We start from the raw sequence: 16834 nt of genomic DNA, 5'->3' as shown, positions 1-16834 counted from the left end.
CCCTGTAAGATATTAAGTACTTATTGAATTGGACCGAACTGAGAATTCCTCCCCACCCTCGGCGATTAGAGTTCAGCCCCTTTGCACAGTTCTAGGTTTGTGACTTTATTCAAGAGAAACCCACTGCTAAAGAGTCCTGGTATCAGAGAAAATAAGCAGCCCACCAGAGTGAACAAGTCATTTAGTTTAGAATGACCTCAGGTAACAAAGCTGGGATGTTTAACTGCACCCAGGTATTACCACTTATATAATTCATCCACCTCACTACTGGACTCAGAAGGGAATGGCTTAATGCATACGGGGGCGGACGGGGGGAAGGAAGCCCTTTAAGGAATGAGGTTCTGGTATCTTCTCATATCCCACAGTGAACAAGGTTGTTGCTTTCTTAAAGGACTCAAAATTACTGGAACCTTTCGCAATCCCATTCCCAGGCATAGGATTTTCTATTGCTGCCTTAAGGGAGACTGAAACTAGGAAAATCAGACTGAAAGCATTTCCCCTGGAGTCGTTATTTTCCTTTTAAGCTTTGAAATCAATGTTTGTAGCCAGCAGCTGCACCCACCGCGGATCTCCAAGCACTGTCAAAATTTCACTTTCAGGGCAAGTAAAATTAATCAGAAGTCAGTAGGGTTAAATCACGCTTAGAAAATTCTCCAGGCTTGCAGCGTTTGTGACGTTTTTCCTCCAGGACAATCAATACAAAACAGCCCAGTAAAAGGAAAGGGGAATTTACGGGTGGCGAGCAGACGCTATCTCGGCCACCCACCGTCTGATCAAGTGTGGAGTGGGTCCCGCCCAGTCCAAACAAGCACCGCCCCCTTGGAGGTGTGACAAAGCTCCGCCTCCAGCGCCTCTCCATGACGTCACAATGCCACGCGTCCAGAGCCTAGTTAGAGGGGCGTAGAAGAAGGTGGTCTCGGGAATCTTTGAGAAACAACTTCGGGAGTCATGCATTTTTCCTTTAAATGCGTTCTTTTTTTGCAGGCTTTAAGCTTCTTTTCTCTCCTTATTCAGGGACAAAAACTAGAGGAAGGTGTGGATGAAGTGAAAATAGAAGTTTTGCATCTTCCAGAAAACTGTTCTCCCAAAAGCAAGAAGGGGGACCTGCTCAATGCCCACTACGACGGCTACTTGGCAAACGGCACCAAGTTCTACTGCAGGTAGGAAACCCAAGCTAAACGACCCCGTCGTCCACATGTGTATCGAGCCTGACTTTGCTCCCTCCTACAGATAACTAATTATGTTCGATAGATAGGGAGTAGGAGATTTAATCGTGTATCCTTCTAACCAATCCGATTAAGTTCTGCATTTCTGCAAACCTCAAGATACAGTGACTAGATGTTTCGACCAAGTTGCATCTAAGGAGCAAGATGATTCATTTTTCATTATTTGATTGACTATTACTGTTAAAATTACCGAAAGGTGGGGATGTAGGCCCAAGATGTAACCATCTCTGCTTTTTTTTTTCTCTTTGTACGTTGAAGTCATTTGAGCTATACCAGAGAGTTTATATATTTATATTTATTGAACTATATATATATACATATATATATGTATATATATATGTAGATAGTGAACTATGTGCTAGAGTGTTTTTCATAAGATTCACCTTTTTTTCCCCCGAAATGATTGTAGTGGATCTGAATACTGATACAGTATGTGTTACTCCTACAGCGTTTCTTACTTGTGATTTCTGGAGTTTTAGGAGGCATTTTTCAAGTTGTGCCCCTAGGGAGCACTATGCCACAGACTAGGAGAATTTCTGTGACTGGAACACAAGACTTCTTTGGTATTATTTCTGTTTTTCCTTGGACACAAGCTCCCAGTCCCAACGTTATATCGGTTAATGACTTGTTTTCTTCTGTTACCCGAAGTATTTTTTTTTCCTCCAGTCATATTTGAAATCTAAAAAAGGTGATGCTAGGAGACAGCCGGGGTGGAAATCATGGTTCTTCCTGTTTAGAAGCTAACTGGAATTCCCTGAGGCCAATTATTCCATGAATTCAACCAATTAAATCCTACCAGTTTTTTATTAAGCACCTACTTAATGTTTAAACAGGCACTGAGCAAGTGCTTGGGAATATAAAAACATCAATGACAGCTTCCGCTCTCTAGGAATTTAAAATGTAAATGGATGTTGGGGAAGATACGACAAATATAAAAATATAGGTGATACTGAAGAGGGAGAAAACACTAACAAATTGGGGGCTAGGGGAGATTAGGAAAAGTTTCACAGCTTCATTCGAAAAAAAATTAAGTTGAGAATAAAAAAGTAGCCCCTTGCTACTCTTTGGGCAAATTATATTCCTGACCTTGACCCTGTTTCTAAGGAAACTTAAGCTAAAACTATTTAGGAATACACAGTACTCCTATATGCTCCTGAAGAAATACAAAATGGGCAGCATAAGAGGTGTGCTGGAGCCAGCTCAGAGTGGCTATCTAGAGAGGCATTTGTTAAATTTTCAGTGTGAGCATATTTATTCCTTGGAAATGGCTAATGCAAGCAATGATACTTGATTTATTTTTTTTGTTGATTGTTTAGACTCAAAAAAGTGATGTATGGAGAAAATGTTGTTAATGCAGATTAAACTTGAAAGTGTATCCTGAGTACACTTTTAATTTTCAGTGAGACCTCGTTATTAAATATTAACCAGCACACCTCCAAGTATAGATTAATGATACAGAGCTATTTAATATTTAAAATAGTATCTTAGTTCTGATGTTTATATTTGACACTGTTAATTGTCTAGCATATTGTCTCTATTATAGGTCTTTTACTTTCCATGGCATGACTTCCTCATTATTTAAATATATTGTCTTTTTTTCCTTTCTTTTTTTTACCGTAGCCGGACACAAAATAAAGGTCATCCAAAATGGTTTGTTCTTGGTGTTGGGCAAGTAATAAAAGGCCTAGATATTGCTATGATGGGTATGTGTTCTGGAGAAAAAAGAAAAGTGACAATACCTCCTTCACTGGCCTATGGAAAGGAAGGCTATGGTAAAATACTTAATACTAAATTTGATAATCCCGTTCTACTTCAGTTGTATTTCAAAATGAATCATTAGAAAAACTAATCATACAACTTCTCTGTTCTGTAATGCTTAATTCTAGGTGCTTTATTATTTTTAATGTCCTCAGTACTTCACAGGTATGGATACTTCCACTCCTAGGCAAGATTCATTTCTTCATGAGTGGCTTATGAAACTTCGGAAAGTCATGTGGTAGCCAGCCATCTGGATCTGAAGTTAGAGGTCCTGGGGTTCAAATTCTAGTCCTGACACCTGCTCCCCTTGTGACTTTGGACAAGCTTATTTAACTTCTCTGGGCTCTCAGTTTCCCGACCTGCAAAATGAAGGGGGTTGGTGGGACTAAAATACTTAACCTCCCTCTGAATCTAGGGTCCTAATTTTATTTTTTTCAATGTCTGTGCTGGTTGTCAGACAACAGACTTAAGTCGAGATTGTTTCATTCTTAGCATTTCAACCCTCAGTGCCTAGCACAATATCTGACAAATGATTAATAAGTGCTTGTTGATTGATTGCTGAAAAACCCTGGCTAGGACCTTGCGGTGTTTGCCACTTCCCTGGCAAAACCTTCAAGAACTAAGTGGGGTCACTGCTAGTCCACAGTGAGGTGCTAGAGTTGGACCTTAGTGGAGGTGGAAATAATAACTCATTTATGTAGCACTTCAGGTTAGCAAAAGACCTTTCCTGCAGCAACCCTATGCTAGCACGGAGTGTGCAACTATTACTATCCTCATTTTACATATGAAGAAACTGAGACGCAGGAAGGTTGTGGCTTGGTTATGTTTATCTGCCTGTGAAGGAGAACAGGATCCAGGCCTAGATAGTCTGGTTCTTTCCATTACTCTTTCTGTGTCCCATGCTCTTTCAAGAGGAAAGTCAAACTTAAAAATAAAGACAGCCAAAGACAGACGAGAGGATTCCCAGAGTCATTTCTAAATCAGCATCTGAGATGCAGTAAGCAAGTCACTGACTTAACCGTACACAGGAAATTTCTTTATAGAGTGCTGATTCAAATGGGCTAACGCCTTCAGTGGCCCTCTATGTCTTAATCCACCACAGAGAAGGGGTGAAAAAGAAGAATGAACCTGATGTATGTAGACAAAATTCCAGCTCTCCCCAGTCAGGGAGAGGGCTATTACAATCCTGGAGCCATAGGGAACATAGTTCTTCCCTCTGCCTTCTGGACTTCCATAAGACACGTCCAAACTGGATTTGAAAGAAATAGTATACTGTGTGAGAGAGCACTTGGAGCCATTGCTACATCCTAAGGATGGCATTAGGCAGTGTCCCAAAAGTCTTAGTGCAGCTTGAGGTTATTAAACCTTAAAACAGCCTTTTGGGAGGCTTTTGGGACAACCCTGTGTAACTACAAAAAGCAGAGACAGACTAGCAATCACAACCCCTGACACAGAGGTGGTGTGCTGTCAATAAAGTTGTTGAATTGAATAATAGTGTGGTTCACATGTATCAGAGGAAGTGCTGGGACCTTATTCTGGCCACTTGTTTGTCCATTCTGTCAGTGAAAAAAGTTGGAGAATCATTTTCTTACTGCTATAGATTGTAGGGCTGAAAGAGACTTCAAGAGATGAGATAACCTGTGTCTTGGATACAGACTGACAAATTGACCTCTACAACACCTAGAGAGAAGTTTGTCAATATTTCTTCTCCCAGAGTCTAATTATTTATAGCTAACTCCTGCCACTCCAAATTTATCTGGTTGTATTTGGTCCCATGTGAACATTCAGCATCCCCTGGAAAAAAAGGATTTATATACTAAGTTTTCGGTTTTGCAGAAACCCATAAAGAAGCACTTATTTCATTTCATGTGAGGCTTGAAAAAAAGTAATTATGTTCAACAGGAATTTGAATCCTTTATCCTTCTAACAAAATCAGATTAAGTGCTGCATTGTGGCAAGAAACGAATGAAGGTAATAGATATTAGAGCCCAGTTACATCTAAGGAACAATGAATTCAAAGGAGGAGGGATAGAGGGGTGGCTTTAGTACTTTATCCTTCAGGAAGAGTAACTGCAGTAAGACATTCAGGGACTCTGGACACCTAGAAAAGGTGAGATAACTAGGAGCTAGAGAGACACTAGCCTTTGCCTCCTAATAGGCCTTTGGGCTACTGAGTTAATAGGAGTTATATTCTGAGTAGACTAACTTCTCGTATGCAACAATATCTAGCATGCAGATGGGTAAGGCCTGTGGTGAAAGGGAATGAGTGTGTGTGTGTGTGTGTGTGTGTGTGTGAGAGAGAGAGAGAGAGAGAGAGAATGAAGGATCTTAGAGCTTTAAAATTTTGAATTGGGCTTTTTTTTCCTGTGACTTCAGATATCACAGGCTTCCTTTATAGGTTAAAAAAAAATCCTCCCCCAGCCACATATGAAAACTTTATAGTTTATTAATCAGACACAGATACTCCCATAGTATGCTTCCAATTTAGCAGGCATTTCAATTAAGTCATTCTTTGGATCCTGGGAGCTATGAAGGCTGGTATCATTTTCTAATAAAACCTTTTACTTCCCTGGGCACTAGTTGGGGTTTGGATTAGGAGAGAGGGAGTGGAAGAGTAGAATTTTTTGTTTGATCCAGTACTGTTTCTGTATCTCTGGACAAACCTTAAGTAACCTAGATTTCACCTGCTATAACTGGAGGACTTTGTGTTCTTTGAATAAAAGGCTCTTTATAAAATCTAACAGATAAACTTGAGTCCTTGTTACTTCATTTAGAGGGAAAACAGCTAGCTTTCTTTAAAGTAAACTGTTTTTAATGGCATCTAAAGATCATTATTAATTTTCTCTCTTTCCCTTTTAATTTTTTTTAAACTAATCATTCTTAATTTAACATTTGTTAAGTGCTTACTGCATCTGAGGTTCTGTGGTAGGAGCCAAAAGGCTCTAGTGATAAATGTCATCATGCCAGAATACATCTACTTTGAATGCAGAACAGATAGCAGTATATAAATCACTGTCTTGGCCCTAGGTTTATTGAACTATTGTGGAACTTGCATTGGAAAGAGCAGTAGCCTAGGAACCAAGACAGTGAGGTAGTCAATAAGCATTAAGTACCTACTATGTGCCAGGCACTGTTAAGTACTGGGGAAAGGCAAAAGGTGCTCATAATCTAATGGAGAAGACTAAAAACCAGTAAATATGTACAAACTACATATGGGATAAACAAAATAATTAACAGAACTTCTTTCTGTTAATTAGAATTAACTAGAATTCAGTTTTGGTCTTTGCTCTACTTTGATCATCTATGCTGATCCTTGGATAAATCACTTCTGGGCCTAATCTCAGATATAACGATGTTAGCGAGAAATTGAAAGGAAGCATTTTCTCTGTATTATCCTTGTCTTCTGCTATAGGGTATTCCTGCATGTCTTGAAGTGCATGTGATTTTTTTAAGGGCTTTACCCTTTCTGTTCATGTAGTACATAGCATTTCTCAAAGCCTTCATGTCATAACACTACCTTATGGACTTCATCTCCTAATACGGCAAATGCACATAATCCTATATATATTTATATATTCTTAAAATTTGTTGAAAGAAAAACTTTCATATTGGTAATACTTTGCATGCTTGCAATATTTATTCAGAAACTTGGCATGTTTGTGTATACGCGTGCATATATATATATCTACATATGTATATATTTTTACATAAAGAAGTGTTAGCCTTGCAGTTTGAGTTTTGAATTTTTTTCTTTTGTTCTTATCAAGGAAGTTTTCTTCCTGTGACCAGGAGATTATAGCTGGACAAATTAGAAACATGAAAATCAGTTTTCCAGAAATCATCATTGACTATCTAGCTCTTTGCTTATAGGTCAGGTAAGCATGTCGTCACAACACTAACCTTTGCTATTAATTGCATGATGCATAGGTCAGATTTCTTTTGTGCCAACTATGGCTCTCACTGCTCCCCTTCTGTTTTTGTCTCTGACTTTGACGTTCCTTTCTCTTTAGATTCCATAAACCTGCTGGCAGAAATTTTCTTTTGCAACAGAAGACTTAACCAGTTTCCCTGTTAAGCACATAATTGCCACTTCTTGCCGATAAGGAACAGATATTTTGGCACAAATGAATGCAAATAAGTCAGTTATTTCTTTGAGTATTTTGTATTAATTGATTAACTTGAAATATATTGTCTCTTAGAAGAAACCTGACGTAGCAAATGAAGTTCACTGGCCTTGTATTCAGAGAGACCCAGATTCAAGTTTTGCCATAGATACATACTACCTATGTCTGACATTGGGCAAGTTAACCTCTCAGTAACTCCAAGAAACTATCTAACACTATGGATTACAGACATTCTGCAGGGCTTCTTAAACTTTTTCCATTCGAGACCCCTTCAGCACTTCTTAAACCGTGGGTCATGACCCCATATGGGTAACTAGAGTATAGAATATAGTAACTAGAGTATAGCCCCTCTCCATTGGCCTGAGGAAATTTCCTTAGTTCCCATACTAATGAAATCACAGGTCCAGACCAAAAAAAGAAAGCCTGCTATCTAGGTGAAAACCTCATGTGCTATAAGTAGTAGATTGGTTGTTCATTAAGTATTCACATTCCCTCCAAGATCTTTATAATTATAATATACATCACAAATTAAATCTCTTCATAAAATGCACAGATATTTCTATTCTGGTACTCTTTTTTTTATTGAGTCAAAGTCATGGCTAATGTGTATTATTTTATCCATGTTTTCAAGTAATTATATTATAATTTAATTTCTCAGAATTGTCAGTAATTCTGAATCCCCTGTCTATAAGCCTTACCTTGAATTCTATATTTTTACATCTTTTTTCTGCATTAGTTCTCTTTTAATTACCATGCTCATAACCATATTTGAAAATAACAGATTCCGCCAACAAGGGCCAAATGAGTGGTGATTATTGGTTCTACCTTAATCAAAATATTAAGTCTATGATTCCTTTTAAATGGCATACTTTAGATAAAAATAACAGGGAAAATGCTTAAGAAATCATAAAAATGCTAATGAAACACTTCAAAAACTATAAAGGCATCAGTAATCATAATGTTATTTGTTACTTCGTCTTTGACCAAAACCTGTGTTCACATTTCATATTTTTTTGGTCATCTCCTTAGCACAAGGCTTGATTCCACCAGATACAACACTGATTTTCGAGATTGAACTCTATGCTGTGACCAAAGGACCCCGAAGCATTGAAACATTTAAACAGATAGATGTGGACAATGACAAGAAACTTTCTAAAACAGAGGTAACCCAAACAAAGCCTAATGTCAAGTTTCGTTTGTAAACCATTGTTTCAGCTCCTTTGTCCCAAAGAGGGTTTCCCTTTTGCATTTTAAACTCTAACTTGGGCTTTCTTCCATGTAACCGTCAATCCTGCTTCACCTTCAACCTATTCCTTTACTCTCTCTAGACTTGCTCTTCCCTGGTATCATGACTTCCAGCTCCTTGATCCCCTCCTCTTATCTCGTGTCCTCTCCTCTCCTCTTACTTCAGTTGTGTCCTGTGTTGACCACATGGTCTACCACTTTCATGATTCACTAGTAGCCTCCATTCCCTTGACTTTCTTTTAATTCTGAATAAACACTAAATGAGCATTTCATATACGTTGTAGGGCAAGGAGAGGGTTTTACATAAAACCATAACTATTCATGTAGAGCTTTTTCTTTTTAAATATAATGAATTCAACATGTAACTTTCAGAGCTGTCCAGCTTATTTCTGATTTCTTCTGGCCTTTATTCTATTCTCTTCTTATTTGGGGAGCAGAGGGATCCTTAGCTCCCTCTCATCTTCCCCCATTCCCTCGTTATAAAAAAAAGCAAAACCAAACCCTTGCTACAAATAAGCAAAATAAATTCCTACATAGGCCACATCCAAAAACATCTCAGTCTGTTTGGAGTCCATCACTTCTGTCAGGTTGTGGGTAACATGCCTCCTAATCAATACTCTGGAATCGTGGCTATTTGTTTCATTGACTAGAGTTCTTCATTCTTCAAAGTTATTTTTTTGATTTCAAAGTGTGGTGGTTGTTGTCGTTACATGAATTGTTCTTCTGGTTCTGCTCACTTAACTCTGCACCATTTCATACAAGTCTCCCCAGGTGTCTCCAAATCCTTCTTTTTCATCATTTCTTATGGCGCAGTAATATTCTATTGTATTCATGCACCATAATTTGTTCGGTCATTCCGCAGTTGTTGGGTATCCCCTCCTTCCTTAACTTTCTCAAGTTCCCAACCTGATAATCCTCAAACCCATTTTTGAAGTTGCTAAATCTGCTAATACCTCAGACATAGGTACCCCACCACCACCTTGCATCTTAGCTTCTACTCTAGGGATACTAACATTGGTGGAGTAAGTCATAAAATTGTCTTGTTTCCTCCTATATATATTTATGCCACATAACTGCCCTAATAGCACTCAGCAGTCTTTTCTCGTCAACCCTTAATAATGCCCTTATCTTATTCTTCGCTCTGTTCTCGTTCTCTCTTCTTCCTCACACCCCTCAAGGTGGATGCTTCCCAAAGTGCTGTCCCACTCTTTTCCTCTCTTGTCTCTATATATTCTCCCTGATCACAATCTCATTTGCTCACATAGATTCAAACCTGCCTCTGCATAGATAATCCAAGATTTACATCTCCACCTTTGACCTCTCTGCTAAGCTTCAGAGTTGCATCTACAGTGTCTTTTAGTATATCTCAGAGACCTGGATGTCTCATAGGAAATTTATCTCAATATATCCAAAACCAAATGTATCTTAATTTCAAAACCTGTCCTCCTTTTGATTTCACTATTTCTGTCAGTAAGCACTTACCCAGGATCTCATATTTAAAACCTTAATGTTATCTCTTCCTCTCCTCCAGTATCCAAATAAATGAATGAATTCTGTTGAGTTACCTCTGCAGTATCCTTCTCACCCACTCCTTTTTCTCCATTCTTCCTGCTACCCACCAAAGACAGGTCCCTGATTGCCACATAGACTATTACAATACTTCCTAACTGGTCATCCTACCTGTGTTGTCCCCATTCCATCCCATGCTTGACAACACCAGATTTGACTAAGTGATGGATTCATCTCTTTAGCCATCCCCTCCCAGCTTCTCTCACCCCCTTCTCCCACAGCCCTTTCAGGATATATCTTGGAAATCCCTTGCCTTGGCCAACAGCAGAATAGCTAGAAGGGAGCTCATTTCTCTCAACTAATTGGGTAGGAGTAAGTTAGAACTTAAGGGCCACAGAATATGCCATGTATGTGACCACTGACCACTATGCTAGCTGTTTTTGTTAAATGGTTACTTTTATGCAGACTTCTCTGATAATTCTATGCCATCCTCCTTGAGTCCTGTTTTAAAGGCTCAACACTGACAACTCTCCATCAAGAGTCTTTACTAAACTCCAATGGCCATTAGTCACCCATCACAATCCTCCATTGTTAGAGACATAAAATATAGCAGTTCTCTAAAACACATTAGCATCTCTTTGCCATGGAGTAGAAACAGGCTTCAGACATGTAGGGCCCCCACAATCTTTTTCTCCATATTACAGTAGAGAGTCCCCAAAAGGTAACTGATTTAGCTGCAATTTCCACAGATGTCATTGCCAAGCATAAAATAATATCGAAGAAGGGTCTGAAATGAACAGATTTCAAAAATTATCAGTAAATGAGTCATAGCATTAATAATAAGTAAACTCACCCAGTGCATTTTAATTTGTGTAGATTATAAAATCAGGCCTAATAAAAATAACAGTTAGCATTTATATAGCATTTAAGGTTTACACAGTGTTTTATACTATTTTATCCTCACAACTACCCTGGAAGGTAGAAGTGCTGTTATTATCCCCATATTCTGAGGTCTCTGTTCAGAATATTCATTTAAATCCAGTTATTTATATAGCCTAATAAATTAAAAAAATGCATTTGACCAGTTGTTGTATACTATTATAATACAACATTTGTAAAGCATTTTGCAAACCTTAAAGCACTATATAAATTCTAGCTATTAGGATTAGAATTAATTATAATTGAATTAATTCAACAGATCTAATTGATTAATCTTAATTAAAAGCCTAATTTATGGGCAACCCTTTGCTTTCCAATTCTTGGCTACCACAAAGAGAGCTGCTATAAATATTCTTGTACATATGGGTCCTTTTCCCGCTTGCGTGATTTCTTTGGGATACAACCCTAGAAGTGGTATTACTGGGTCAAAGGGTATGAACATTTCTATAGCCCTTTGGGCATAGTTCCACACCGCCCTCCAAAATGGCTGGATCAGCTCGCAACTCCACCAACAATGCAACAATGTTCCAATTTCCCCACATCCTTTCCAGCATTTATCATTCTCCTGATTTGTTATTTTAGCCAATCTGACAGGAGAGATGTGGTATCTAAGAGTTGTTTTGATTTGCATTTCTCTAATCAGCAGCGATCCAGAGCATTTTTCCATATGCCTGTAGATAGCTTTAATTTCTTCCTCTGAAAACTGTCTGTTCATATCCTTTGACCATTTCTCAATTGGGGAATGGCTGAACAAGCTGTGGTATATGAAGGTGATGGAATACTATTGTGCCATAAGAAATGGGGATGATGCAGACTTCATAACAACCTGGAAAAACCTACACGACATAATGCTGAGTGAGCGGAGCAGAGCCAGGAGAACGTTGTGCACAGCCACAGATATGTGGATTCCGTGAGGACCAACCCTGACATACTGCGCTTCTCTCAGCAACCTAAAGGGGCAAGGACAACTCCAGGGGACTCACGATGGAGAATGCTATCTTCATTCAGAGAAAGATCTGCGAAGTTTGAATACAGACTGAGGCACACTACTACATGCTCGCCTTTTCTGCTTCTCTTTTGTTTTTGGTTTTGGGGTTTTTTTTTTGTTTCTTTTTTTTTTGGTTCTGTTTCTTCTTTCTCATGATTCATTCCATTGGTCAAAATTCTTCTCCACGACTTGACTAGAGCATAAATTAATTCAATGCGAAGTTAAAAAAAAAAAAAAAAAAAAAAGCCTAATTTAATGAATTAAGGGCCTCTTACCCATATCTTCTCTTCCTCTTATAAACATTATAGCAAAAATAAAACGAGATTTATTAATATGAGCCAACAGGAAAGGGCATTCTTGCCAGTGGAAAGATTTACTTGCTTTCTAAGAAATGATAATGTTATAAGTTTTTTTAAGCCCTTAACCTTCTATTTCCTTAAAACAAACAAAAACCTGCTCTCTCTAGTGTTCTTCGGGCACCCCAGAACAATCACCCCTATACTGGCTACATTCTCATTCCTTTTCTAGACCCCTTGGTGAATCAGTTCTAGGCTATAACATCCTCTACACTCCAGTCTCTTGCCCCCTTGTCCCAGCTCTGATTGTGTCTCGCCAAACCCCTAACCTTGGATCACTCCCACTAGTCAATCTACCATTTTATCTTCTGTTCATCTACTGCTGAACAGGGTTGGAAAAAAGTCATAACCAGGTCGACGGTCAGCCCTCCCACAACACCTCTTCCTCTTACCCTCTCAATTGATGAACTCCACTCACCTCACTAAAAAAATGAGGTCACCCTCCCTCAGACATCTTCTTCCACTGTATCATACTTTACCCTGTCTCACACGAAGAAAAAATGTCAGAGTTTGTGTTGTTTCCCTTTCTTTGTATACTTAGTGCTTAGCATAGTGTATATATGTGATTAATAAATGCTTGTTTATTGATTAATACCCTCCACAACAAAGCAACTTTATAAAACTGTTCATAGGGGCAGCTAGGTGGCAAAGTGAGTAGAGCACCGGCCCTGGAGTCAGGAGGACCTGAGTTCAAATCCAGCCTCAGACACTTGACACATGTACTAGCAGTGTGACCTTGGACAAGTCACTTAACCCCAATTGCCCTGCCCAAAAAAACCTATTCATAAAGAGGTGAAGAGAGACAAAGTGTGAGAGTCAGAGTCCCAACAATCCTTGGTAGGAGAAAAAAAAGATCACACCATTATCATGTGTGCCTGAATATCCAGCCACTGCCTGAGAACAGCTGATATAGCCCTCATAGAACCTCCATCTTACCACTGGATGCCATATCCAGGACAGGTGGGTGGACTGGTCACCTGTGCTGCTAAAACTGTGTTAAGAGTTTTCCTGTAGCCTTCTGACAGTGCCTTCACAATTTATCTTGCCCTCATTTCCTTCAACCTTTGCAGGACTTGCTTTCCTGTAGCTCTGCTACCTTTCCTTTAGTCATGGCCTGAAGCATATGTGGATGACTTGCTCTCTATTTCACCTCCACCCAAAATAAAAGGTTATAGATTTTATGGCCACTTGTATAATGTCTTTTCATTCTATAACATTTCACAATAATCTGTCAGTTTCCTGAGGTTCTCTATTCCAACTCTCGTAGTGACTGATAATAGAAATTCCATGTCCTCAAAGAAAATTGTTCTTGTTTGAAAAAATACTTTAAAATATTTACTCTTTATGAGACATCCACAAGTAGGGAAACTGCCAATGCCACCTACCTTGGCACTTGACAATAGACAAATATGATGCAGATTAAAATTCATTTTACTGCAAAGCCTAGATTGGGTTTTATTTATTGAATTTTGATTGACATTTTAAGTGTCGGAAGAAGGGTTGCAGTTATCCTAATACTATACTTTGATAGAGATTTTTCTAAAATGCTGTCTTGAATTTTAAAAGTAGAAGCACTTTTAAGATGATTTTTCATTGTTGAAGTTGTATATAAATGTTCATAATGAGATTTATCTGATTTGTTTACAATGCAGTTCCAATATAGAACATAGAAATTCAAGAAAAACATATAATACATACCATGAAATACATGTCATGAAAATCAACATCTTTGAAAAGTTCTTCACACTTAAGTAATGTTAATTTGAAGAGGTTTGGGAGATTTTTCCCAAAAAAAATTTCATTTAAAGTTGACACCCTTAGGCATCCTTTTGCAATATTCCACATGGAAACTGTCCTCTATAGCAATGTAGTTTGGGGCTTCATAATGTTTACATTCCTCATTAAATTCTCCAAGATGCTTTACAAGATGCTTGTTTCAGCAAGTGTTCTTTTTTTTTCAACATAGATCAATTATTACTTGAAAAAGGAATTTGAGAAAGATGATAAACCACGTGACCAGTCATATCATGATTCCGTGTTAGAAGATATTTTTAAGAAAAATGACCACGATGGAGATGGCTTCATTTCTTCTAAGGAATATAATGTATATCAACATGATGAACTATAGCATATCTTTCTAAATTCATTTGGCTATCTTTTGTATTATCTACAAAATTATTTTTATCCAAATTTTGCTTACTTTTTTCCTATAAGGCCACATTTTGATACCTTGAAAAATATTAATTTCTGAACTTCAGGTAAATTTTTAATAATAAATTATAATATACCCCAAAAAGTAGTGGGAAAGGTAAGAATTCTATATTCCCTGCTTTATTTAGTAATGCCTGTGAACACAGATTTCAGTATTTTGATGAAGCAGCCAACATCTCAGACTCAAAATTTCTAAAACTTTAACTCATCATCTTTCCTCCTAAACTTGCCCTCCTTTCCAGCTTCTCTGTATCTGTTCATGACAACATCATTCTTCTAGACATCCAGCCTCAAAACCCAGGAATCATATTTGACTTCTTCTTCAAACCCTATATTCAGTCATTTGCCAAAGACTATCATTTCTATCTCTGCCATATTTTTCATCTGTTCCTTCCTCCACTTCCATCGCCACCCCCAACCCCAATAACTTAGGCTTATATTGTCTCTTGTCTGACCTATTTTAATTGCTTCCTAACTAGTCTTTTCCCCTCCAGCTTCTTTCTCCTCCAATTCATCTTCACACAGTTGGTAAAGTAACTCTCTAAATGGGCAACTGATCACTTTACTCCCCTAGTTACAGATCTTAGTGACTCCCCTTTGCCTACAGAACAAAATATAAACTTGCATTTATGGCTGTCTGGCACCTCATGTAGTGTATAATACCCCAAGGAAATCAAAGACAAACAAAAATCTAGTATATACCAAAATATTCACTGCAACACTTTTATGGTAACACAGTATTGGAAAGTGGTTGTCCATAGATTAGACAAGGGCTAAAAATACTGTGGTATATGAATGTAATGAAATACTGCTAAATACAAATATTGTTAAGTAGTCCATTCATAATGAACCTGAGGAATTTAGAGAAATGTGGGAATATCCATGTGAACTGATGTAAACAAATGGAATCAAGAGACTTATGTACACAATGATTATAATATAAATGAAAAGATCACTAAAAGGAAACTGGACTCAGAATAACTGGGGGAAAAAAGGAAAGTCCAGGAAGACAGATAATGAAACTTACCTTCTTCATCGTGGTACCGAAGTAGAGGACTAAGAGGACAAACATTGTACAAGTCATATTCATTTACTTTAGAAGAGATGTTTTTGTTTAATTGTTGGTCTTTGCCACCAGGGGAACTTCACTCCCCTCACTGGGGAAGATTGAAATGACTGATGTAAAGACAAAAGGCATCAATAAAATATTTTAAGGACTCATTGTCATTTAAATTATGTTGGCAAAAATCTAAAAAATGAGTAAAATTTTCAGAAAATATAATTTTTGTGCTGAGCTCATTTTAAGATACTTCAGTATGCTTTTACTTCATATCATCTTCAAGTAATTGGCTTTATATATGCACTTTTCTAAATATTATCACAATAACCTCTCAAGAAAATTTGCTTACATTTATACACACTAAAATTATACTTTTATAAAATATAGTAAAAAAAAACAAAGAACTGGATAACTTTGTCAATGTTGACTCTTACTTCAGCCTTCTACAGTATATGGTATCTTCTGTGTAATGCCAAAATTATTATATTATTATTATATATATAATTATATATGTATTATAATTATATAATTATTATATAATAAATATTTATTGATCTGAAGGCTATAAAAATTGCATTGCTCTATAACGAATCACACACTAATCATTCTATCCCTGCTGATAAAGTGGCTGAAGTTACATTAAAAAAAAATTTGATTAGTAAAGAAAAAAAGTCTATTTTGAAACCATGCTCTATATGCAAAGAAAGAGGAAATGAAATTTTTTTCTGCATAAACACAAGTACGTTAATGTACTATTAGCACAGCAGTGGTATTTTGTATTAACATGTACAATTATGTCTATGTGGAGCACCTGTGGAGTAATTGTAATTTTGAATGTGTATTTTATAGTCAGTGTGGCATAATAAATAGACAGCTGGCCTTGAAGCCATGAAGAACTGGATTCAAGTCCTGTGTCTAACATATACTAGCTATGTGACCTTGCTCCATCCACAGAGGGAGTTTCTTCATCTGGGGTTGCTTATACCAGTGAAATCACCAGGCCAGTCCTCATTCCTATAACTGTTTTTCATTTTGGTATTTTTCTTTTGTATGTCTTCTTTTTATATAGGTCAAGCGATATTAAAATTAGGGTCCAATAAATTTTGTTTGCAAATTCTGTATGCCTTGTAGTATAGAGAAATAAGATCTAAACCCACATACATTTTGTTTTGTTCTTATGCATCTTCATGATAGAGAAAAAACAGAAGACTGATCTTCGTAATAGGTTTGAAGAGGCAGTGAGGAAACTTATGACCACATAACTACAGAGCTGAGGCACATTCAATAATAACAGACTATTTCCCAATCTCTAGTTCTCTTAACTCTGTTTGTGAAACCTTATGCTTAGAGAATTCTTAATGTCCTTTTAATTTGATATTGCAATTAAACATGTATGATTACATTGAATTCTTAACATT

The 16834-nt window shown here is 37.4% G+C and overlaps 1 protein-coding gene across 1 annotated transcript; it reads left to right on the top strand.

Annotated features, from left to right (window-relative positions):
• Positions 1–886: 886 nt before the first annotated feature.
• FKBP7 (FKBP prolyl isomerase 7) lies at positions 887–15573 on the top strand. The gene is made up of 4 exons (XM_036747332.1): positions 887–1160; positions 2847–2998; positions 8138–8271; positions 14112–15573. Exons 1-4 carry the CDS (start codon positions 949–951, stop codon positions 14271–14273), a joined length of 660 nt encoding a protein of 219 aa, XP_036603227.1. The 5' UTR covers positions 887–948; the 3' UTR covers positions 14274–15573.
• Positions 15574–16834: the final 1261 nt, after the last annotated feature.

The sequence above is a fragment of the Trichosurus vulpecula genome, chromosome 2, assembly GCF_011100635.1.
Source record: "Trichosurus vulpecula isolate mTriVul1 chromosome 2, mTriVul1.pri, whole genome shotgun sequence".
Lineage (NCBI taxonomy): Eukaryota > Metazoa > Chordata > Mammalia > Diprotodontia > Phalangeridae > Trichosurus > Trichosurus vulpecula.
Note: the sequence above shows the minus strand (reverse complement) of the source record. Positions and strands in the feature narration are given on the sequence as shown.